The 19351-nt window shown below is 43.0% G+C and overlaps 1 protein-coding gene across 4 annotated transcripts in view; it reads left to right on the top strand.

Annotated features, from left to right (window-relative positions):
* NVL (nuclear VCP like) overlaps positions 1-19351 on the top strand; it is a 107483-nt gene that overhangs the window by 68676 nt on the left and 19456 nt on the right. For all 4 annotated transcript variants that reach the window (XR_002729900.2, XR_002729901.2, XM_023203661.2 and 1 more), the window contains exon 19: positions 18017-18123. Coding sequence is in view for 2 of the 4 variants with exons in the window: in XM_023203661.2 (XP_023059429.1) it covers positions 18017-18123 (107 nt within the window). In the remaining 2 variants the exon portion in view is untranslated. The remainder of the gene's footprint in view (positions 1-18016; positions 18124-19351) is intronic.

Genomic DNA, 19351 nt, shown 5'->3' with positions numbered 1-19351 from the left:
TTGTCGCAAAGGTTAAATGATGTTGGTAATATATCTACCACAGTGGTAGTAAAGAGCAGGTAGCTATTTAGTAATTATTATCATGTTCATAAGCAGTTTGGTAATAGTAGTGGGAACAGTCATTAGGTCATAGTGGGAACAGTCATTAGGTCATAAAATCACAGAGTCTTCCTAGAAGAAAGTCCCTCAGTTGAACAGAATCACATCTTCCCTTTCATAAGAAGATACAGATCTTTTCTCACATATTTCAAGATGATGCTTGTCTTAGTCTGTTTTGTGTTGCTATAACAGAATACCTGAAACTGGGTAATTAGTGTTAAAAAGAAAAGAGATTCAGTTCTTCTAGTTCAGGAAGCTGGGAAGGTCAAAATTGAGTGGCCTACATCTGTCAACGGCCCTCTTGCTGCATCATCCCAAGGTGAAAGGGTGGAAGAGCACAAGAGCATGCATGAGAGAGCAAAAGGAAAGTGGCCTGGACAGGAAGAAACCATGGTCCCATGAATAAGGGTGGACAAATAAAGTTTAATTAATTTTACCCTATCTTTGGACATTTATCTCAACTGCCTGAGCTGAACAACTGACTGTTTTCTCAGCCTACCAAAAAGCATTTTGTATAGCAAAAGATTGGTTTCATTGGAGGAAACCTGGAGAAGAGAGAAGCAGAGAGGAGGGTTTCCTGGGGAGTGGGAAATGAGGGCCGTGTTTCTCAAAAAAGCCTCTTTGAAGAAATACATTGATCTAGTTTTTTCTGGTGTATGATCATCCTTTTTAAAGTGAGGGGCATAAATTAGTAAGGATGGGCTTAATATCTGTTGGTGGTGAGACAAGAAAATGCTAAAATTATTATCTGTTACTTTATTTAATTGTACTGTCTGGTTTTGATGTATGGCTTGTCATGTATGCAGTGTATTAATAACATCATACAGAAACATAGTTAATAAATGATTAGACATTAAAAAAAAGAAAGAAAGTGGCCAAGCTGGGTATGGTGGCTTATGCCTATAATCCTAGCACTTTACGAGGTCGAGACAGGAGGATTGCTTGAGCTTGGGAGTTTAAGACCAGCCTGGGCAACATAGTGAGACCTTGTCTCTATTATTTAAAAAATAGAGAGAGTGGCTAAACATATCCTTTGATCAAGAGTCCACTCCTGCAATAACTTACCCACTCCCTTGGAACGAGCATTATTCATGAGGCAGAGCCCTCATGACCTCATCACTTTTTAAAGGCCCCACCTCTCAACACTGTTTTATTGGGGATTAAGTTTCCAGCACGTGAACTTTGGGGAATACGTTCAAACCACAGCATCAGTCTTTCGTTTCCTGTGATAACATATTCTATCGTTAACAGCCCTCACCATATTTTAAGTTTGTTTATTTTATTTTATTTTATTTTATTATTTATTTATTTATTTTGAGACAGAGTCTTGGTCTGCTGCCCAGGCTAGAGTGCAGTGGCGTGATCTCAGCTCACTGCAACCTCTGCCTCCCGGGTTCAAAGGTTTCTTCTGCCTCAGCCTCCCAAGTAGCTGGGACTACAGGCACGTGCCTCCACGCCCAGCTAATTTTTGTATTTTTAGTAGAGACAGGGTTTCACCATGCTGACCAGGCTGGTCTCAAACTTCTGACCGCAGGTGATCCGCCTGCCTCGGCCTCCCAAAGTGCTGGGATTACAGGCATGAGCCACTGCGCCTGGCCTGTTTATTTTAAAACCTGTGTTAAGAATGGCAGATGAATCATAATGTGGTGCCAGTGTCTTGTTTTTTTCCCTATGTGTGTATATTGTTTTCCCCTAAAACTTTTCCATTCTTTTTTCCCCTTTAACAAATCTGTTGCATTAATGACCTACATTTAAAAATAAATGACCTGGCTGGACACAGTGGCTCATGCCTGTAATCCCAACACTTTGGGAGGCCGAGGCCAGCAGATCATAAGGTCAGGAGATTGAGACTATCAGCTAACACGGTGAAACCCCATCTCTACTAAAAATACGAAAAAATTAGTTGGGCATGGTGGCATGTGCCTGTAGTCCCAGCTACTTGGGAGGCTGAGGCTGAGGCAGGAGAATTGCTTGAACCCAGGAGGCGAAGGTTCCTGTGAGCCAAGATTGCACCACTGCACTCCAGCCTGAGCAACAAAGCAAGACTCTGTCTCAAAAACTAATAATAGGAATAATAAATGTTCTAGATCTTCTTCACTTGTTTTCATGCTTATTTGGCAGTTCTGCTCCATTGTATACTATCATGTGACATTGTTTTGATTGCTTATAACTTCTTGTCTGCTTAGCTTTAAGAATTCCCCCCGGCCGGGCGCGGTGGCTCAAGCCTGTAATCCCAGCACTTGGGAGGCCGAGACGGGTGGATCACGAGGTCAGGAGATCGAGACCATCTTGGCTAACACGGTGAAACCCCGTCTCTACTAAAAAATACAAAAAAAAAAAAAACTAGCCGAGCGAGGTGGCGGGCGCCTGTAGTCCCAGCTACTCGGGAGGCTGAGGCGGAAGAATGGCATAAACCCAGGAGGCAGAGCTTGCAGTGAGCTGAGATCCGGCCACTGCACTCCAGCCCGGGCGACAGAGCGAGACTCCGTCTCAAAAAAAAAAAGAATTCCCCCCTTGTTTGATGTTCTGGTTAGCTGTTGCTGCATAACAAACTACTGTAAAGCTTAGTGCTTTAAAATCACCATTTGTGGCTGGGTGCAGTGACTCACACCTGTAATCTCAGCACTGTGGGAAGCCAAGGATCACTTGAGGTAAAGAGTTCAAGACCAGCCTGCTCAACATGGTGAAACTCCATCCCTACTAAAAATATAAAAATTAATTGGGTGTGGTGGTGGGCACCTGCAATCCCAGCTACTCAGGAGGCTGAGGCAGGAGAATCACATGAACCCAGGAGGCGGAGGTTGCAGTGAGCCCAGATCGCACCACTGCATTCCAGCCTGGACAACAGAGTGAGACTCCGTCTTAAAAAAAAAAAAAATCACCATTTTTGCTTGGCTCATAATTTTTAGGTCAGGAATTTGGGATGGGCTTGTCTGGATAGTTCATTCTGGATCCACATGCTATCAGCTGGAGTGGCTGGACCAGAGAATCCATTTCCACAGTGGCCTCTTTACTCACAATGTCTTCACAATCCTTGGTCTCTCTCCCAACCGAGCCCCCAAATAATTATCTTCTTTTTGGGGTTTGTTTGTTTTGAGGCGGAGTCTCACTCTGTCGCCCAGACTGGAGTGCAGTGGTGTGATCTTGGCTCACTGCAACCTCTCCCTCCTAGGCTCAAGTGATTCTCCTGCCTCAGCCTCCCGAGTAGCTGGGATTACAGGCATGCACACCACCCCCAGCTAATTTTGTATTTTTTAGTAGAGATGGGGTTTCACCATGTTGGTCAGGCTGGTCTTGAACTCCCGACCTCAGGTGATCCGCCTGCCTCAGCCTCCCAAGGTGCTGGAATTACAGATGTGAGCCACCATACCCGGCCCCAATTATCATCTTTTAATGCCTCTTCATGTGGCTTGGGCTTCCAGTAGCATGCTTCTCTCAGGGTGCTTGCACTTCTTACATGGTAGGCAGATTCTAAGCATTGAAAATGGAAGCTACCGTTCTTCTTAAAGGCAAAGTCCAGACTAGGTAAACTCTATTGTTCAGGGTACTGACAGAAAGGCCCAGCTTCAAAAAGGAGAGAAAATGGAAGTGTAAATATATTTGCCGTAGGCTGGGTGCGGTGGCTCACACCTGTAATCCCAGCACTTTGAGATGCTGAGGCAGGAGGATCACCTGAGGTCAGGAGTTCGAGACCAGCCTGGCCAACATGATGAAACCCTGTCTTTATTAAAAGTACAAAAATTAGCTGGGCGTGATGGCAGGCACCTGTAATCCCAGCTACGCAGGAGGCTGAGGCAGGAGAATAGCTTGAACCTGGGAGGCAGAGGTTGCAGTGAGCTGAGATTGTGCCACTGCACTCCAGCCTGGGCAACAAGAGCAAGACTCCGTCTCAAAAATAAACAAATAAATAAATTGATTAATTAAATTAAATAATTATTATATATATATTTGTGGTCAGCTTTAATCCTTAGTACCTATATTTCTCTTTTTAACGCATTCTCCCTTTATTGTGCAAGTTGTTTAGTCATCTTAAGGTTTGGTTTTGTGGATCAGTCATATTAATACAATTTTCTTCAATCTGTAAGGAGATTTGCTCTTTCATTCACCAAATAATTACTGAGTTTTTATTGTGTACCTCGACCTGCTGAGCTTTGGGAATTCAAAGATGAAAAATCACAAAATTCGTTGCCGGCATATATTCTGCTTTGGAGCTGGGGAACAGGGTGGGGTGGAGTGGGAGTAATAAATAAATAAAATGAGGCTGGGCGCAGTGGCTCACGCCTGTAATCCCAGCGCTTTGGGAGGCCAAGGAGGATGGATCACCTGGGGTCAGGAGTTCAAGACCAGCCTGACCAACATCATGAAATACTGTCTCTACTACAAATACAAAAATTAGCTGGGTGTGGTAGTGGGCACCAGTAATCCCAGCTACTTGGGAGGCCGTGGCAGGAGAATCTCTTGAAAATCCAGGAGGTGGAGGTTGTAGTGAGCTGAGATCGTGCCTTCGCACTCCAGCCTCGGCGACAGAGCGAGCCTCTGTCTCAAAAAAAAAAGAAAAGAGAAACAGGGTGAGAGGATAGAGAGTGACTAGTGGTTAGGGAGGGGAGGCTAATTTAGGTGCTGTTGCCTAGGAAGACTTCTTCAGAAAATGGCATGTGTACATGAACCCAAAGGATGTGAACCAAGCCATGCAGAAATCTGGGAGATGAGGGTATTCCAGATAGAGAACAAATGGTACACAGGCCCTGAGAGGAAAATAAGCTTGGCATGTTGGAAAACCAGCAAGAAGTCCTGTGTACCTAAAGAAAAATGAGTAAGGGGGACAGTGATAGAGAGGTGCAAGGGGCCTTTTAAGCCACAGTAAGGGGTGTGGATTTTATTCTGATGTGATGGGGAGCTATTGGAGGGTAATGAGCAGTTTTCCTAACAATTTGGTAGCTTTTAATACCCTTGACTTCCTTGTAATCTTTCTGATATATTTTACTTTATACATTGAAAAACGTTTAAGAAGCAATCCATAAACTTTCTGTATTCCAAAGAAGTCCTTGACACAAAAGATACTCTGAACCAGAAGATCTACAGTCAGTCCATGGAGAATTTGTGTGAGCTTAATGGGAGAAAGTAAGAAGTGGTAAAATTTGAGACATATTTTGAAAGTAAAACCAATAGGATTTTCTGGAAGTAGATGTGAGATAAGAGAAAGAAAATAGGCCGGGCGCGGTGGCTCAAGCCTGTAATCCCAGCACTTTGGGAGGCCGAGACGGGCGGATCACAAAGTCAGGAGATCGAGACCATCCTGGCTAACACGGTGAAACCCCGTCTCTACTAAAAATACAAAAAACTAGCCAGGTGAGGTGGCGGCGCCTGTAGTCCCAGCTACTCGGGAGGCTGAGGCAGGAGAATGGCGTGAACCCGGGAGGGCAGAGCTTGCAGTGAGCTGAGATCTGGCCACTGCACTCCAGCCCGGGTGACAGAGCGAGACTCTGTCTCAAAAAAATAAAAAAAGAGAAAGAAAATAAATAAGGGCTATTCTTATTGTTAGATTGTTTTATCTATACTGGGTAAAAGGTTTTGCCACTTCTGAGATAGGGGACACTTAGATAAAAGTTAGTCTATTTTCAGTTCTAAAATGTCTGTTCAAGGAGATGAAAATAAGTTTTATTTCATTTTCTTTACAAGTCCCTATTATTTAAAACAATCACCAGTAATAACAACTAGGTTTTTGGAGGACCTACTACATGCCAGGCCCTCTGTTGGATGGTTTACCATGTTAAACCTCACAACAGCCCTACGAGGAAACTACACGTGTGCAAAAGTTGAACCTTGATGAGTGATATGGTTTGGTTCTGTGTCCCCACCCAAATCTCATCTTCAGTTGTGATTTTCACATATAGAGGGAGGGACCCCATTTTCAAATCAAATGTCAGGAAAAGCTTATAACAAAAACTGTAGTTTTCTGTCCCATCCCTTCTAATCCCCTGAGAGGCAACCACTTGAGCTGTTTTTTTCATATTTTCAAATATGCTAATATAGCTATTTCTTATCAATTTTAAACACTGCCCATTAACCTCATTTTAAGGTAGATGAAGATTTAGTTATCTTACGTTCACCCTTTCTCCATACCCTCCACTCCCACCATCACTGCCACATCATCTGTCCTCTCCCCTATCCTCCCAGTATTGTAATATAGTTTGATCACAACTCTTGGTTAAGTCACTAGTGTTTACATTACTATGGCTGTGTGAATCTTTCTCTCTGCTGACCCAAGCATGACACTGATTAGGTTTCCTTTCTCATATAACTCTTGTTCTTGGATTCAGTGGCCCTCGTTCTTTTCTTTTGCTTTGTTTTCTGTTACTGTTCATCACATATTTTATACAGCTGTTACATCACATATTTTATACAGCGATATTATTTATTCAAATGATGTACCAGTTCCATTTGTTTGTTTGTTTGTTTGTTTCTGGAGCCCTCCCTCTAGAGCTTTCCACCTTCCTGCTTTAATCTGGAGTGGTTGCTTTAGGCCTGTGGTCTAAACAGCTGTTATTTCAGTATTTCCTTGACTGTTTTCCTTTGTTTGCCCTTTGTTTCTGATCTCATGGGTTTTTTGTGTGTAGTTTTTCTACCTTGCTCACACCCTCATTTTGCTGGCGCTTGTCTTTCAGTGGCTTTTCTAAGAAAGATTATGTAGGAAGTAGGTTTTTTTGACTGCTTGTATATTTGATTTGTTTTTCCAAATGTGAGACAATCCCCTATAGTTCTTTTATATTTGAAAATATCTTTATTCCACTGTAATTTTGATTGGTAACCTAATTGGGATATAATTTTGAGTTTAAAATTATTTTTCTTCATAATTTATAGACATTGCTTTTTTTCTTTTAAAGGTTCCATGTCATTCTCATTCTTTCTATGTGACTTTTTGTTTGTTTGTTTAATTTGTGTGCTTGGCACTTGGATGTTAAACCCGCCTGGACTGATATCCTAAATGTCCTCTTTTTTCTTATTTTTCATCTTCTTGCCTTTAACTTTTTTCCCAATTATTGAGGTATTAATGCTTAGAAAGTAAATGAAAATACTGTCCTCTCACCATTCCACCTTTGGTTATTCCGAAGAACTGGGACAGACCTCTTCTTTTATTTAATTTATTTATTTGTATTTTTGAGACAGGGTCTCCTGCAGCCTCGACCTCCTAGGCTCAGGAGATCGTCCCACCTCAGCTGGGACTACAGGCACGTACCACCACACCCAGCTAATTTAAAAAAAAAAAAAAGTCTTTTTTGTAGAGATGATGTCTCACTATGTCACCCAGGCTGGTCTTAAACTCCTGTCTCAAGTGATCCTCCCACCTCAACCTCCCAAATGTGCTGGGATTACAGGCGTGAACCACCGGGCACTGCCCTAGCCCTCTTCTAATGTGTGCTATATCAAAGTCCGCATTCTCTTCTGGAAATAAGCAACTGCCTTGTGCTTAACCAGAGGAAATGCAGTTCCTTGTACCCTAGCCTTAGTCTCTCCTACGCACATCTTACATTCCCTTCTTCACATACCAACTCCTGTAAAGGATGTTCTCAGTTAGGAAACTGCCTGTTCCCCCTTAATCTATTATTTAGCTGTTTAAAAAAGATATTCCTGCACAATTATGAAACCCAAGTATCTTAGTACTTTCTCTTCTACTCAATAATTATCTATTTTCTATTAGTAGCAGTATACAATCCAGAAAGAATTTCTGCCTTCTATGCATGGCTCAGTTGAAAAATAAATAAGGGCTGAGTGTGTTAGCTCACATCTGTAATCCCAGCACTTTGGAAGGCTGAGGCAAGAGGATCTCTTGACATTAGGAGTTCAAGATTAGCCTGGGCAACAAAGCAAGACCCCATCTCTACAAAATAAAATAAAAATTAGGCCGGGTGCAGTGGCTCACGCCTGTAATCCCAACACTTTGGCAGGCCAACGCAGGCAGATCATGAGATCAGGAGTTCGAGACCAGCCTGGCCAACATTGTGAAACCCCATCTCTACTAAAAATAAAAATTAGCCGGGCATGGTAGCAGCGTGTGCCCGTAGTCCCAGCTACTCGGGAGACTGAGGCAGAAGACTCGCGGGGGTTGCAGTGAGCCGAGATCACGCCACTGTACTCCAGCCTGAGCAATAGAGCATGACTCCATCTCAAAAAAAAAAAAATTAAAATAAAAATTAGCCATATGCACTGGTGTGTACCTGTAATCCCAGCTACTTCAGAAGCTGAGGCAGGAGGATCACTTGAAACCAGAAGTTTGAGGCCGCAGTGAGCTGTGATTGCACCACTGCACTCCAGCCTAGATGACAGAGCAAGACCCTGTCTCAAAAAAAAAAAAAGAAAAGAAATAAGTAAATTATGATTATGATGTGCAACCTTCTGCAGGGCAGGGATTTATTCTGCACTTTTATTTTTATTTTTTTTATTTATTTTTTTATTTTTTTTGAGACGGAGTCTCGCTCTATCGCCCAGGCTGGAGTGCAGTGGCCGGATCTCAGCTCACTGCAAGCTCCGCCTCCTGGGTTTACGCCATTCTCCTGCCTCAGCCTCCCGAGTAGCTGGGACTACAGGCACCCGCCACCTCGCCCGGCTAGTTTTTTGTATTTTTTAGTAGAGACGGGGTTTCACGGTGTTAGCCAGGATGGTCTCGATCTCCTGACCTTGTGATCCGCCCGTCTCCGCCTCCCAAAGTGCTGGGATTACAGGCTTGAGCCACCGCGCCTGGCCTATTCTGCACTTTTATATGTGAGAGGTAGGTTCTAGTTAGAGTCTCTGTCCATTCTAAGCCCTTAATAATTATCAGATGAAGGCCGGGTGCGGTGGCTCACGCCTGTAATCCCAACACTTTGGGAGGCTGAGGTGGGCAGATCACAAGGTCGAGAGATGGAGACCATCCTGGCCAACGTGGTGAAACCCGTCTCTACTAAAAATACAAAAATTAGCTGGATATGGTGACACGTGCCTGTAGTCCCAGCTACTTGGGAGACTGAGGCAGGAGAATAGCTTGAACTCGGGAGGTAGAGGTTTCAGTGAGCCAAGATCGCGCCACTGCACTCCAGCCTTGCAACAGAGCAAGACTCCTTCTCAAAAAAAGAAAATAATAATAATAATCAGATGAAAGAGTGGATAGCTCACAGAGAAGGTATTTATGTCATTGTACAAAGATATTTACCACTGAAGTTCCAAGCTAAATGGCGTGTTTCCTTACACATCTAGTCTGGATGCTTTGGGTCATTGTTGAATGCATTTGAAGGTAATTGAACAATGACTTGGTACCATGGTCAACCCCGTATGTTTTGTCCTTTGGCACAGTACTTCCCTTTTAAAATCAGGTTATGCCCAGCCAGAACTTCGGCTAAGATAGATGCCATGGTATGTAGTAGAGCTCAATAATTATTTGTTTACAGCTAGGTGCAATGGCTCATGCCTGTAATCCCAGCACTTTGGGAGGCCAAGGTGAGCAGATCACTTGAGGCCAGGAGTTAAAGACCAACCTTAGCTAACATGGGAAAATCTCATCTGTAGTAAAAATACAAAAATAAATAAATAAATAAATTAGCTGGTATGGTGGCACACACCTCTAATCCCAGCTACTTGGGAGGCTGAGGCACAAGAATCGCTTGAACCTGGGAAGAGAAGGTTGTAGTGAGCTGAGATTGTGCCACTGCACTCCAGCCTGGGCAACAGAACAAGATTCTGTCTTAAAACAAACAAACAAAAAGCATCATTCTTCTTATTTGTTTAATGAATCATGAGTAGAAACCTATTTCATAAAGGCTGTCTGATCTTGTAATTATTTTCATTGTATATATTTATAGTGTTGCTAGTCTGAGGATTCATTTCTTTAAAAAGCTTTACTGAGATACAAGTGGCATATCATAAAATTTACCCATTTTAAGTATACCATTCAATGGTTTGGGGTATATTTACATATATTTACAGCCATCCCAACAATCTAATCTTAGAATATTTGCATCACCTGGGGCAGGTGTGGCTCATGCCTATAATCCCAGCACTTTGGGAGGCTGAGGTGAGTGGATCACTTGCAGCCAGTTTGAGACCAGCCTGGCCAACACAGTGAAGCCTCGTCTCTACCAAAAACATGCAAAATTTAGCCGGGCATGGTGGTATGCACCTATAGTCCCAGTTACTTAGGAGGCTGAGGCAGGAGAATCGCTTGAAGCCAGAAGGCAGAGGTTGCAGTGGGCGGAGATTGCGCCACTACACTCCAGCTGGGGCAACAGAGTGAGACCCTATCTCAAAAAAAAAAATTCATCACCTTTAAAAAATCTCATGCCTGTTAGCATTCCCTTTAACTTTTCTCATCTCCAGCCTTAGGCAACCACTAATCTACTTTGTTTTTTGTTTTTTGTTTTTTTTTTTTTTGGAGAAACAGGGTCTCATTATGTTAGCCAGGTTGGTCTCGAACTCCTGGCCTGCAGCATGCCCCCTGCCTTGGACTCTCAAAGTACTGAGATTTTAGGCATGAACCACTACTGGCCATCATCTATTTTCTGTCCATATAAATTTGTCTATTCTGGATATTTTATGTAAATAGCATTATACAATATGAGGGCTCTTGAGTCCGGCTTCTTAAGCATAATGTTTTCAAGATTCATATAGAATGTATCAGTACTTCATTTGTTTTTATTATGAAATAATATTCCATTGTATGGATATACCACATTTTGTTTATTCACCATTTGGACATCTGGGCTCTTTCTGCTTTTTGGCTCTTATGAATAATGCTGTTATGAGCATTCATGTATACATTTTTGTATGGACATATGTTTTAATTTCTCCTGAGTTTATACCTAGGAGTGGAATTGCTGGATCATATGGTAACTCCATGTTTAACATTTTGAGAAACTGCTAAACTCTTTTCCAAAGTGGCTGCATCATTTTTATATTTCCACTAGTAATTCTGACCTTAAAAGATATGAGAATTCTAATTTATTCACATTCTTACTAATACTTGTTATTGTCTTTATTATAGCTATTCTAGTGGATGTGAGGTGGTATTTCATTCTGATTTGATTTGCATTTCCCTGATAACTGATAGTGTTGAGCATCTTTTTTTGTGCTTGTTGGTCATTTGTGTATCTTCTTTGGAGAGATGTCTGTTTGAATCATTTTTCAGTTAGGTTATTTGCCTTGTCATTGAGTAGCTTCTTTGTTCTAGGTACAAATCTAAAATCAGATATGTGATTTACATATATTTTCACTCAATCTGTGGATTGTCTTTTCACTTTTTTGATGTCATTTGAAACACAAGTTTTTAATTTTGATAAATTCCAATTTATATGTTTTTTCTTTTACCACCTGCAATTTTGATGGTGTATCAACGGTATAAACATCACTGCCTAACTGAAGGTCAATTAACTCCCGCATTTTCTTTCTTTCTTTTTTTTTTTTTTCAGATGGAGTCTCGCTCTGTCGCCCGGGCTGGAGTGCAGTGGCCGGATCTCAGCTCACTGCAAGCTCCGCCTCTCGGGTTTACGCCATTCTCCTGCCTCAGCTTCCAGAGTAGCTGGGACTACAGGCGCCCGCCACCTCGCCCGGCTAGGTTTTTTTTTTGTATTTTTTAGTGGAGACGGGGTTTCACAGTGTTAGCCAGGATGGTCTCGATCTCCTGACCTCGTGATCCGCCCGTCTCGGCCTCCCAAAGTGCTGGGATTACAGGCCTGAGCCACTGCGCCCGGCCCCGCATTTTCTTCTCATAAAATTGTAGCTCTTACATTTAGGTATTTGATCCATTTTGAGTTAATTTGTGTGCGTGTTGTGAGGAAAGTGTGCAAATTGATTCTTTTGGGTGTCAATATACCTTTCAGGCCCAGTGCAGTGACATGCCTGTAATCTCAGCACTTTGGGAGGCCAACGCCAGAGGATTATTTGAGCTCAGGAGTTCAAGACCAGCCTGGGCAATATAGTGAGACCTCACCTCTACAAAAAATACACAAAAACAAAACAAAATTAAATGGGCATGGTGGTGCATGCCTGTAGTCTTAGCTACTTGGGAGGCTGAGGCGGGAGGATTGCTTGAGCTCCAGAGATCAAGGCTACAGTGAGCTATGATACACCACTGCACTCCAGCCTGGGCTACAGAGTGAGACCCTGTCTCCAAAAACAGAAACAAACAAACAAACAAAAAACCACTTGTCCTAGCACCTTTGTTGCAAAGATTAATTACTCCCTCATTGAACTGTCTTGTTACCTTTGTTAAAAATTGAGGGTCCATTTGTAACAAAATAAATGTTTTCCTAAAGTTAAAAGTTGCTACTGTTACCTCTCAATTTTAACTTTTTTTCTTTTTTAATTAATGTTTTTTTACCCATGGCAAGCTGTGATAGCTTTTTTGAGGGGAGGGAGGAGCTTGATATAGAACAGTAGGTGCTGCTTATCAACAGATGAAAGGAGGGTTCTTTTTTAGGCAACCATCTCATTTGTGAGTGAATGGACTTTCTCTTTAAAGTGTTGGGATTTTTAGTGCCATTTTTATTGTAAATATCAGAATTGTTATTTTTTGTCTTCTACCTAAGAATTCTGTCTCTTAGGCTTTCTCTTCCCAGTTTTCCCAAAGTTGGGAAAAGCTGGGTTGAGAGGGCAAAAGGAAAAAAAAAAGAATTCTGTCTCTGACACAATTAAATAGGGAACCAGTTGGGAAGCTGTGAGAATAATGCAGGTGCAAGATGGTGGTGGTTTGAGCTGGGTGATAGCTGTGGATGTAGAAAGAATCTGAATATATTGTGTCATAGGGTTGACCTGATTTACTAATGGAGTAGTTAAGATGTGGGAAAGTGGAATCAAGCATGGCTGCAAGGTCTGGGCTTGAAAAACTGGGAGAATGAGTTCACATTAACTAAGATGGGAAAGACAATGGTAGGGGCCTGTTTAGGGAAGAGATTAGCATCTCATTTCTAATGTTGTAATATATAGCATCTTGCAACAGCCTTTGGTGAAGTGTAGTTTAAGTCGTCTAATACTAAGATGTATATAAAGTGTTCAGAATGTCTTTTACTGTAAATAACTTATTAAAATAATAAACTACATAATATTAAGTGTGATATTTGTCAGAGATGTTAAGTGATTATAGGACTCCCAAACTAAGAATGCTTTCTAATTATTATCAGTATGCCCCTATGCCCCTTTACCTTGGGGCATGTAGAGCTGGCTCTAAGATTTGTTTTTGTGGTGGGGAGTTCTTTGTGGTTTTTATTTTTTTATTTTTTATTTTTTTTTTTAGATGGAGCCTCGCTCTATTGCCCAGGCTGGAGTGCAGTAGCATGATCTGGGCTCACCGCAACCTCGCTTCCCAGGTTCAAGTGATTCTCCCGCCTCAGCCTCCTGAGTAGCTGGGATTGCAGGCACGCGCAACACCATGCTCAGCTAGGTTTTTAATTTTTTTTTTTTTTTTTTCCTGAGACGGGTCTCGCTCTGTCGCCCAGGCTGGAGTAGAGTGGCCAGATCTCAGCTCACTGCAAGCTCCGCCTCCCGGGTTCACGCCATTCTCCTGCCTCAGCCTCCCGAGTAGCTGGGACTACAGGCACCCGCCACCTCGCCCAGCTAGTTTTTTGTATTTTTTAGTAGAGGTGGGGTTTCACCGTGTTAGCCAGGATGGTCTCGATCTCCTGACCTCGTGATCCACCTGTCTCGGCCTCCCAAAGTGCTGGGATTACAGGCTTGAGCCACCGCGCCCGGCCTGCTTTTTAATTTTTAATAGAGATAGGGTTTCACCATGTTGGCCAGGCTGGTCTTGAATTCCTGACCTCAAGCGATCCACCCGCCTCAGCCTCCCAAAGTGCTAGGATTACAGGCGTGAGCCACCATTCCTGGCGTGTATTTATATGTTTAAATTAAAAGATGTTTCGACAGCATGGTAATTGGCATAGAACTGAGACAGATAGATCAAAGGAACAGAAAAAAAATCTGGAAACATTGCTATGCATATCTAGATAGTTGATGTTTTCAAAAAGCACAAAGGCAATGCAGTGGAGAATGTATAGTCTTTTCAACAATGGTACTGGAGCAGTTGAATATCCATATGCAAAAAGAAAAATTGAACCTTAATTAATACCTTTTACCACATACAAAAAATAACTAAAAGTGGATCAAAGACGATTGAAAATAACATTATAAAACTCTTGGAAGAAAACATTGGAGAAATTTTTTCTACCTTGATTTAAGCAAAGATTTCCTATATGACATTAAAAGCACAAACCATAAAAGAGCAAATGGATAAACTAAACTGCTCTTCAAAAACTGCCAATAATCCAGGTACAGTGGTACACACCTGTAAACCCAGCTACTCAGGAGACTGAGGTGGGAGGATCCCTTGAACTCAGCAGTTCAAGGCCAGCCTGGGCAGCATAGGGAGACCCAGTCTCTTTAAAAAATGCAAATAAGAGAATATAAAGATAAACCAAAGACTAGGAGAAAATATTTGCAAAGCATATATCTGATAAAGGATTAAAAACTATACCATTTTAGGCCGGGAGTGGTGGCTGACGCCTGTAATCCCAGCACTTTGGGAGGCCGAGGCAGGTGGATCACAAGGTCAGGAGATCAAGACCAACCTGGCTAACACAGTAAAACCCAGTCTCTACTAAAAATACAAAAAAAAATTAGCCAGATGTGGTGGTGGACACCTGTAGTGCCAGCTGCTCGGGAGGTTGAGGCAGGAGAATGGCGAGAACCTGGGAGGCAGAGCTTGCCATAAGCCAAGATCGCACCACTGTACTCTAGCCTGGAAGGCAGAGCGAGACTCCATCTCAAAAAAAAATAAAAAGCCTATACCATTTTGGGCCAGACTCAGTGGCTCACGCCAGTAATCCCAGCACTTTGGGAGGCCAAGGCATGCAGATCATGAGGTCAGGAAATCAAGACCATCCTGGCCAGCATGGTGAAACCCTGTCTCTACTAAAAATACAAAAAGTAACTGAGCATGGGCGGTGCCTGTAATCCCAGCTACTCAGGAGGCTGAGGCAGGAGAATCACTTGAACCCGAGGTTGCAGTGAGGTGAGATCATGCCACTGCACTCCAGCCGGTGACAGAGTGAGACTCCATCTCAAAAAAAAAAAAACTATACCATTTTAAAAGTGGCCAAAAGGTACTTGAAAATTGCCAAGAAAGTAGATTTTAAGTGATCTCACCACAAAAAAAGTAATAAGAATATGAGGTAATGCCTGCGTCAGTTGTCTCAACTTGGCCATTCCACAGTGTATACACATTTTAAAAACACATGTTGGCTGGGCTCGGTGGCTGACACCTGTAATCCCAGCACTTTGGGAGGCTGAGATGAGCAGATCACCTGAGATTGGGAGTTCGAGACCAGCCTGACCAACATGGAGAAATCCCGTTTCTACTAAAAATACAAAAAAGAATTAGCCGGGTGTGGTGGTGCATTCCTGTAATCCCAGCTACTTGGGAGGCTGAGGCAGGAGAATTGCTTGAATCTGGGAGGCAGAGGTTGTGGTGAGCCGAGAATGCACCATTGCACTCCATCCTGGGCAACAAGAGCAAAACTCCGTCTCAAAAAAAAGACCGGGCGCTATGGCTCATGCCTGTAATTCCAGCACTCTGTGGGAGGCCAAGGCAGGTGGATCACGAGGTCAGGAGTTCAAGACCAGCCTGAACAACATGATGAAATCCCATCTCTGCTAAAAATATAAAAGTTAGCCAGGCATGCTGGTGGTCGCCTGTAATCCCAGCTGCTCAGGAGGCTGAGGCAGGAGAATTGCTTGAACCTGGGAGGCAGAAGTTGCAGTGAGCTGAGATTGTGCCACTGCACTCCAGCCTGGGCAACAGAGTGAGACTCCATCTGAAAACAAAAACAACAACATGTTGCACAACCTAAATATATACCATTTTTCTTTGTCAGTTTACAAAATTATTTAATCAACTTTAAAAAATAAAAATGGCCAAAAGATTTGTACAGTTACTTCACCATAGGAGTTGTACAAATGGCAAATAAACTCATGAAAAATCCTTCACACCATTGGTCACTAGAGGAAGTCTAGAGGCAGAACCAATTAGGAGGACTTACGTTTTGCCTTGACTGAGGGTTGACGTAATCAGAGGAGTGCTTGATGGAAATTGGTTAGAGGGAAGGGAGAAACCTGCCTGGTATTTGGGAGGTAGGGTGGGGTGGAGTGGTGTGGTGATCATTATCTGAGATAGGGAATCCTGGAGGAAGAGCAGTTTGGGGCCAGAAGGTGCAGTGGACTTTTCATTTTCTTAAGGAGATGTTTTATTTTTTTGTTTGTGTTTTTGAGACGGAGTCGCACTCTGTCACCCAGGCTGGAGTGCACTGGTATGATCTCAGCTCGTTGCAACCTCCGCCTTCCAGGTTCAAGAGATTCTCCTGCCTCAGCCTCCCAAGTAGCTGGGATTACAGGTGTGCGCCACCACACCCAGCTAATTTGTGGGGGTTTTTTTAGTAGAGACAGGGTTTCGCCATGTTGGCCAGGCTGGTTTCAAACTCCTGACCTCAGGTGATCTGCCACCATGCGTGGCCAAATAGATGTATTTTGATGAGTGGAAGTTTTTCATTTAAATAAAATGCAATTTATTAATTTTTTATTTTTTAAAAAGAGGTTCTTCTCATCTCATTTTAATTGCTTTTTTTGCTTTTTTTTTTGAGACAGTATCACTCTGTTGGCCGGGCTGGAGTGCAGTGGCACGATCTCAGTTCACTGTGACCTCCGACTCCCGGGCTCAAGCCGGCTCAAGCAATCAAGCAATTCTCCTGCCTCAGCCTCCCGAATAGGTGGGATTACAGGTGTGTGCCACCATACCCAGCTAACTTTTGTATTTTTAGTAGAGACAGGGTTTCACCATATTGGCCAGACTGGTCTCAAACTCCTGACCTCGGGTGATCCACCCACTTTGGCCGTCCAAATTCCTGGGATTACTGCTGTGAGCCACCCCGCCCAGCCATTAATTGTTTTTTTTTTTTTATTTGAGGCGGAGCCTTGCTCTGTCGCCCAGGCTGGAGTGCGACGGTGCAATCTCGGCTCCCTGCAACCTCCGCCTCCCGGGTTCACATCATTCTCCTGCCTCAGCCTCCCAAGTAGCTGGGACTACAGGCGCCCACCACCACACCCGGCTAATTTTTTGTATTTTTAGTAGAGATGGGGTTTTACTGTGTTAGCCAGGATGGTCTCTATCTCCTGACATCGTGATCTGCCTGCCTCGGCCTCCCAAAGTGCTGGGATCACAGACATGAGCCTCTGTACCCGGCCTAATTGCATTTTTTAAAAGATTTTATTTGTTTGGTCTGAGCACGGTGGCTCACGTCTGTAATCCCAGCACTTTGGGAGGCAGAGAAGGGTGGATTGCACTCGGGAGTTCAAGACTACCCTGGGCAACATGGTAAAATCCTGTCTCCACTAAAAATACAAAAATTAGCCAGCCAGACGTCGAATGTGCTCACTCATAAGTATGTGGGAGCTAAGCTATGAGAATACAAAGCATAAGAATGATACAGTGGACTTTTGCGGACTCGAGGGAAAGGGTGAGAGTGGTTGAGGGATAAAAGACTGCACACTGAGTACAGTGTGTGCTGCTCCAGTGATGGGTGCACCAAAATCTCAGAAATCACCAAATAACTTACTCATGTAGCCAAACACAACCTGTTCCCCAAAAACCTATTGAAATAAAAAATGAATTAATTAATTTAATTAAGTAAAAGAAAAAAAATTAGCCAGGCATGGTGGCATGCATCTGTAGTCTTAGCTACTCAGGAGGCTGAGGTGGTAGAATCACCGGAGTCTGGGAGGTTGAGGCTGTAGTGAGCTGAGATCATGCCACTGCACTCCAGCCTGGGAGACGGAACAAGACCCTGTCTCTAAAAAATAAAAATAAAAGGTTTTATTTAAGACTTTTTTCTCCCTTCTTCTCTAGATATAATTGACCCTGCAATCCTGCGCCCAGGCCGCCTGGACAAAACACTGTTTGTGGGTTTACCACCCCCTGCAGATCGCCTTGCCATCTTAAAAACTATCACAAAAGTGAGTAAAGGAAATGGTATATATATATATATATATATATATATTTTTTTTTTTATACTTTAAGTTCTAGGGTACGTGTGCATAACGTGCAGGTTTGTTACATATGTATACATGTGCCATTATATGTATTTCTCTTGTTTTAAATAGAGACAGTTATAAGAGGTAGTAATTTAGTTGACTGATTTCTTTTCTTTTCTGTAACTGTTTACCCAGCCTATATCTCCCAAAGGGAAGGTGAACTGATCTTCAATTATTACTTTAAAATAATTTACATCAGATCATATTTGAAATGGAGTAGAAACTTTTGGAGAAACTCTAGCACTTTGGGAGGGCGAGCTGGACAGATCTGAGCCCAGGAATTCAGTACCAGCCTGGGCAATATAGTGAGACTCTGTCTCAATATAGATAGAAAAAATTAACCAGATATGGTGGCATCCGCCTGTAGTACCGTGTACTCAGAAGGCTTAGGTGGAAGGATTGCTTGAGACCAGGAGGTCAAGTCTCCAGGGAGTTGTGATCACGCCACTGCACTCCAGCCTGGGCAACAGAGCAAGACCCAATCTTTTTTTTTTTTTTTTTTTTTTTGAGGCAGAGCCTCACCCTGTCGCCCAGGCTGGAGTGCAATGGCGAGATCTCAGCTCACTGCATGCTCCGCCTCCCAGGTTCACACCATTCTCCTGTCTCAGCCTCCCGAGTAGCTGGGACTACAGGCTCCCGCCACCACACCTGGCTAATTTTTTGTATTTTTTAGTAGAGATGGGGTTTCACCATGTTAGCCAGGTTGGTCTCAAACTCCTGACTTCAAGTGATCCGCCCACCTCGGCCTCCCAAAGTGCTGGGATTACAGGCGTGAGCCACCATGCCTGGCCTCCTTGCCTCTGTCATTAGGAACTATGATAGTGAGATTTTGTTTGCTTTGGTCAGTGTATGTGGGTGTGTATATATATACAAATAAGCACACACATATCCAATTATAAGAATTTCCTGTAGTCATGGTGACATAATGATAATGCTTTCACACTTGTCCTTGGGATTTCATGAACTAAAGAGAAAAGTTGGATTGGTATTTATTTCTAGACGTGCCAGAGATGAGACATGTGGTATTCAGAGACTTACAGATTTTGAACCAAAAGAATGATTGGCTCATTCTTCCTGCTGTGTTTCATTCAATGTATAGTACTCACACCAGAACAACTTTACACTTCATTAATATAGGATTTCAGTGCTA

Source organism: Piliocolobus tephrosceles, chromosome 1 (genome assembly GCF_002776525.5).
Source record: "Piliocolobus tephrosceles isolate RC106 chromosome 1, ASM277652v3, whole genome shotgun sequence".
NCBI lineage: Eukaryota > Metazoa > Chordata > Mammalia > Primates > Cercopithecidae > Piliocolobus > Piliocolobus tephrosceles.
The sequence above is the reverse complement of the archived record's forward strand: the minus strand, read 5'-3'. Positions and strand labels throughout refer to the sequence as shown.